Here is a 6,458-nt window from a genome sequence, read left to right on the forward strand (position 1 = left end):
AGAGAAAATGGAATCTTTAATTTTTTGGTATATGTTGTTGAATTTTTTAATAATTTTTTGACTTTTTGACTAAAAAAGTCACTTGCCAAATGAGACTTAAAAATGAGGAGGAAAAAAAAAAAGGAACCAAAAAAAAAAAAAAACACGGCTGCAGGCAATGGTGGAGCCAAGAATTTAATATAGGAGGGCACCTATTAATTACAATCTCAAAATTTTTCTTTCCCAATCAATAACAATAACATAATAATAATTTTTCAAGCTAATGTTAAATATTAAAAATTAATATCCATTACAAAAAGTTTTAAATTTTAAACTTTTACAATTGACCCCGACGAGTTTTCATCTTTTGAAATTTTTCCACAATTGTATCATTGTCAATTCCATCAAAAATATCTCTCTCAGTGTAGACAACCAAGCTATCATTCATCCATTCATCACACATTCGGTTCCGCAACCGATTCTTCACAATATTCATAGCTGAAAATACCTTCTCAACAGTAGCAGTTGTAACAGGTAAGATTAATGCTAAAGTCAAGAACAAATACACCAATGGATATACTTTGTCTCTTCTAGTCTCTACCATTTTCTTAGCAAGATCGGCAATTTCATTCAACATTGAGAACTCACTATTGGATAGCATGTCGATAATATATGTATCAAGTTGATCATTAAGTACCATGAGCTTCACTGAAGAAAATTCTTTGGGATAAAATTCAGCAAGATGAATTAACTTTTTCCTGTCAAAACTAGAGAAAAAGTGTAGACACCCCATTTTTTACCGTCCTCAAGACTTGGACATCATCGTTTGAACACTCGATGATCATCTATGTTTGTGTTCGTCTTGAGTTCTCGAAGGCTTCGGTCGCGCGCCTTGCCTCAAGACCTCTCGACTTATTTGTTTTGTGCTTGGTTGTATACCAAACACTTGTGTTTTTGCTTCTGAGGGCAGGGAATGGCTTGTTGGCCATCCCCACACCTCACCGGCCTTAGCTTGAGGCCACCGGTCCTCTTTTCTTGCTACCGGCCAAATATTTTGGTCGGTCGGCAATGTTTTTGGTCGGTCAGCCATTTTTGTTGGTCAATCGGCTATATTTTCCAGCCAATCCCTTTCCATCTGCTTTTGGCAAATATTTTATGCCAGCTGTCACAGCTGGCATCCACATTTCCCCCCCTCCATACACGTGTATGGATGGATTTGCCTCTTGTTTAGCTTCTCTTGGAAGCTTGAGGATTTGAACCTCTATAAAGAGGGAGCCCCTCCTCCCTCCTCCAGGTTCAGAGATTTAGGGTTAGGAAGTTTGTATCTATCTATCTCTATAATTCCCTCTCTTTGCCTTTGTGTGTGTGTTTTGTGCTCTAAAGTGACTTTTGTTCACACTATTGCACACAAACACCTAGTGTTACACCATCCTTGGTTGTTGAGGCTCTAAGGAGTTGTTGTTAGGGTTCTTGGGCTGGTTTTGATCCAAGGAAGGTGCTTGGGTGGTGTTCTTGAAGAGGTTCTTCAAATGTGAGAACATACTTTTTTATTCTCCATTTTTGCACAAGCTTTTAGCCCATCTTGCATATTGTTTTAAGCTTCGACTATAATTGATAAAAGTTCTGATTTTGTATGCTTTAGAACTTTGTTTAAGGTCACTTTGAGGTTTGGGGTTGTCTCCCCCCACCAAGGCCTTGTTAGGCCTTGTTTTAGGCCATACCTTTTGGCCATTGTTTTGGTCTTTGCATGACCTCTCTACCACTGAAATCCAGAGGATTTTCAGTGGTGGAGAGGTGGTTTTGAGGTCCTGAAAAGGAGAGAGTCATCCCCTCTCCTTGTTGTCTTTAAAGTTTGCATAAATGGCTTATGTTGTTGCATGTTTACCTAGCTTGTTTTAGCTCCATTTCAGCATATATTAGGCTTTGTTTTGCCATGATACACCTCTGTTTTGAGTTGGTTTAGACATGCCATGTATGCTTTATACACTTGTCTTGTAATCCCATGATTTGGCCTTAACATGCATCATGTTGTAACATGTGCTTTTAGCATGATTTTGGCCCAACTCCATGAAGCTTTTAGGCTTGTTGTAGCATGCTTAAGCTCTGTTTTTCGTTGATTTGGCCATGCTTCCAATGTTTTGCATAGCTACCATGTAATCTAGTTTGTTAGCTTTGAGTGTCCAAGTTGCTAGCATGCTCTATGTAGATCATTTAAGTGGTTTGGCATCATTTAGAATGTTATTTCAGTCCATATTTCATGCTTATGAACTTACATTTATCACTCCTTTAATGTCTTAAAGAGTTTGTGTTTTATACCTCATTAATGTGTCATTGTGTATGGCATCATGCTCAGGTCATTGGGATGCCATCTAAGTGGGTTTTTGCGCTCATTTTGACATGTCATAACTCTATTTTGGGTTGCTTAAATCATGCCATGTTTGGTTATATTAAGTGTAGTATAACACCTCTTTTGTAGCCTTGCATGCCTCATGCTTTTGGACTTTTGTTCTAGCTTGTGTTGGCTAGGTTTAGGCTTGTTTTTGGCCCTATCTTGACCTGCCTTGGGACTGTTTTGATAGCCCTTGGCCCTTTGGGGCTTGCCTTGCGTAGCCATAATTTGAGCCCTTTGGTTAGCCTTAGGCCTTGGACCTTCTTGCATGCTTTGCTTGCTTTATTTGGTTGATTTGGCATCATTCCTTACATATTTTCAGAGCTTAATGCATTGTCATATTCTCATATTTATCACATCTTGCTCATGCTTGAGGATTGTGCATGATTGCCTAAGTGTTGGACCACTCACATGTGCATGATTGTTTTGCATTTTCATGCCTTCAATTCTTGACTTTGGCCGCTGATTTGGGCTTATTCGAGAGCTGCCCATTTTGGTTTAAGACCATCCTTGCATGTTGTTGCATGCTTGCCTTGTATGTTGTCACATACTTGTTGCATATTCAGTAAATTGCATGTTGTAGCATGCTAGTTCAATTGTGCCTTGTTGTGTACTTAATCCATGACATGTTGTTGCATGCTTAAATTGTAATGCATTTGGCGTGCATTCTCTTTTTTTAGTTACTTAGCATGTTGTCACATGGTTGTCTCACATGTTGTTGTATGTTCATCATTGGCATTATTGTTACATGCTTTGCATGCTTGTTTGTTTAGGTTGTATGCCTATTGCACATTTCTTGTTTGCATGCTCATGTTGCATTAGCTTGCTTGTATGTCTAGGTTGCATAGCTTTAAGCATGCATCCCTTGCCTCTTGATCAATCATGATAGAGGTTGGGGGTCCCTTATGTGTTATATGCATTTCATTCCATATTGAAATGCACACTTGGCACCTTGGGCCATCATGCATCGAAATGCGTGATTGATGGCCCGAGGGTCGAGAACCATGCTCCTCTAAGTCTCAAACATGCTGAGGAGGGTGGTGGTGCATAAATTGCTTTTCAAATGCATCGCCATGTTCTATCTGTTCTCTGTTGCAGGAAAACCAATGTTCTGCAGGAGGAAATGGTCGGTCGGCAACTTTCAGTGTCGGCCGACTACCAAAATAGTGCCGGTGATCCCATTTTTGGTCGATGACCATACTTCCATGGCCGGTGTTGTTTTCCCTTGGCCGATGACATTCCACACTGCTCAGGGAGTGATTCTGAAGCTTCACTCGGACTTGTGAAGTTTTCAGAAGTACAGATCAATGTAAACAGAGGCAGCATGAGTATGGCGATAGATTTCCGAGCGGAGCCAAGCATGCACGCATTCATCCTTCTTCCCGAGACCTCTTTACTGCTTTCTTAGCTTAATTAATTTGTTTAATTATTTAAGTGTTGTGTAATATTTAGTTAGCTTGTCAGTTAATTAATTTGTATTATTCTTTCGGTCCCTCCCTCGAGGGGGCGCAATTGTGTAATAAGCGTGTGTGTGTGTGATGCTTGTCTTTCAACCCCCACTTCTTTCTCCCTTTTATTTAACCGCTTATGATGGTTAGTTTTAGGGCATATTTGATTTAGCATACCTTATGCTGGGCATGTTTGCATTAATTCATTTGTATTGCATGCACCGAGCTCGGCGCATCATACTAACTGCATAGTATTTCAATTCCAACTTGAATACGTGTATCAAATCGTCGCATATCATATGTCATCTTAGATTAGCCGAGCCTATTCTAATTGCATTTTGTATGTGTTGCATTAGTCATCTTAACATGGGCTTGGATCATACATTTGATTACTAACATGTTCCTTGTTTTGGCTCGGAGTACACTGTGAGTGTTTATGCTTTAGCATCTTACATGTATGTGAGTGTTAACATGAAAGCATGCTTGCCATGAGGCTAACTGCTTATGTAATATAACTGTCTGAATGCCTGTGGGTGAAGGTTGGACTGTTTGAATTGGAATAATTCATCGAAACCAGTGTTTTAGCCTACTTATGAGTAGCAAACTTCAAACCATTTTCCAAGACAAAACAGATATGCGATGCTTTGTTTCAAATTAGGCGATCTAGTCTATACTTGTGTGTTGTGCGCATCACATAGTAAGATTAGCTAATTAACCGGAATAAGAACACATATGTTTTCAAAACTCAATATCATGCTTAGTACAAACCGATCTTCGGATCGGGCGAGCAGGGGTGCTCATAGATGACCTTCCCCAATTGTACCCAAGTTCCCGAGCCGAAGCAATTTTGGTGATGACGGACACGTGGCCTTAGCCACGAGTCAGGGTTTCCTAAATTCTCCCAAAACAAAATATTTAGGTGGCGACTCTGTATCTGGAAAAGCAGTTCATGTTTGGCACTTCTTTCTTAAAAATCAGTTTTCCAAAACGATTTGCCGAATTTGGACTCTTTGGTGATTTATCAATCTCACATCGCACATTGTGAGATCATATTAAGAACTGTGACATATTGAGTCCGAACTGTGGAAAAGCATAAAGCCCACGAGTGCGCGTCCATAAAGAGTTAGATGGATTCAAACATGCCACACAAAGTAACAAATCAGTATTCGACTCAGTGAAACGAGCATTTAGTTCTTGAATTTGCATATCCAAAACAGTGTAAAATAACTCAGCGCGATAGTAATGTAAGTTTGTAATTTCTTGAGCATTGCGCATTTTTTTCCCTCGAGCTACAAACATATCTTCCATTTGGGGAACATCAATTTCATGTTTTTCACAAAAAGACAAAATATCATCAAGTAAATATGTCCACCCACTCTCCCTCATCTTTTGGAGTCGTACTTTAGAAATTTGAACTAAATTCATGGCATTAACAATATCTTGATCTTTCCTTTGTAGTATTTGCGATAACTCACTTGTAATAGCCAATATTGTTTTCATCAAATGGAGGTTGAATACAAACTCAAATGATTGAATTGAGTCCAACAATATATTTGCTTCTGCTCGTTGTTCTGAATTTAAACCATCCTCCGAAATCATTTCAAGCACATCAATCACTGTTGAAAACATACTAGCCAAGATGACTAAAGTACCATAGTGTGAACCCTAACGTGTATCACCAGCACGTTTAAGATTAGTTTCTTGATTTAAGCCTTGCCCACTAGATAGCTCTCCAGTATTAAGTGACTCAGAAACTTTTGCAGCTTGCTTCTCCCTAACAATATCTCGACATTTACATGATGCTCCAACAATATTCACCACATTAGAAACCATAGTGAAAGCTAAAGCAATTTGATTGTGATTCTTTGTCACGGTTACAAGTGTCAATTACAATTGATGAGCAAAACAATGAACATAATATGCACAAGGATTCTCTTTCAGTATAAGTGTTTTAAGACCATTGAACTCACCTTGCATATTACTAGGCCCATCATATCCTTGACCCTGCAATCTAAAAATACTTAATCCAAGTTTGGAAAATAAATTTTCCATAGCTTGTTTAAGTGAGAGAGCATTCGTATTAGCAACATGCTCAATACCCAAAAAGCGATCAATCACTTGGCCTTTTTTGTCAACATATTGTATCACAACTGCCATTTGCTCATTGATTGATATGTCACGGGCTTTATCAATCAAAACAGAAAAAAGTGCATCACCAAGATCTCTAATAATCACATTGATAGTTTCATAAACATGCCAGTCCAGATACACAATATTTACAAGGTATTTACATAATGTACTTCCCATGACCTGACTTTACAGAGCATACACAAAGACTAACATGAATACAAAAACAGCCATGGCAATAGGCTTCGTTCGAAACCTCTTCGGGAGGCACAACAATTGGCTGACAAAAACAGAACAGAAGGCCATCAACTCTGGCCCTGGTCACCCGCCGACTCACCTACATACATAATATAAACTGTGAGCGAAAGCCCAGTGAATAATAACAGAGTAAAGGGATTTTATGAATGATGTCCAGCACAAGTTAGGATCCAGTATTTAAATCAGAACATATTCAGACTTCAAAACAGAAATAGATTTAGATACACACTCATGTTCATAATCAGATCTTGTATAAG

At 38.8% G+C, this 6,458-nt stretch overlaps 1 protein-coding gene across 1 annotated transcript; it reads right to left on the minus strand.

The window, feature by feature from the left end:
• Nucleotides 1-316: 316 nt before the first annotated feature.
• Nucleotides 317-6,123, minus strand: LOC114315439 (uncharacterized). The gene is made up of 4 exons (XM_082904807.1): nt 5,787-6,123; nt 5,487-5,657; nt 4,956-5,432; nt 317-687 (listed from the first exon to the last, which is right to left on the minus strand). Exons 1-4 carry the CDS (start codon nt 6,121-6,123, stop codon nt 317-319), a joined length of 1,356 nt encoding a protein of 451 aa, XP_082760933.1.
• Between the last annotated feature and the right edge of the window lie 335 nt (nt 6,124-6,458).

The sequence above is a fragment of the Camellia sinensis genome, chromosome 14 (assembly GCF_055761805.1).
Source record: "Camellia sinensis isolate YWXY chromosome 14, ASM5576180v1, whole genome shotgun sequence".
NCBI lineage: Eukaryota > Viridiplantae > Streptophyta > Magnoliopsida > Ericales > Theaceae > Camellia > Camellia sinensis.

Bases quoted from the DNA above. Each gene is read 5' to 3' on its own strand.
- LOC114315439 (XM_082904807.1), bottom strand. From the start codon at position 6,123: ATGGGAAGTACATTATGTAAATACCTTGTAAATATTGTGTATCTGGAC. The intron at 5,658-5,786 runs GTGAGTTCAATG...AAATTGCTTTAG, and splicing joins TGGGCCTAGTAATATGCAAG to CTTTCACTATGGTTTCTAAT. The intron at 5,433-5,486 runs GTTAGGGTTCAC...TGTTTTCAACAG, and splicing joins TAAACGTGCTGGTGATACAC to TGATTGATGTGCTTGAAATG.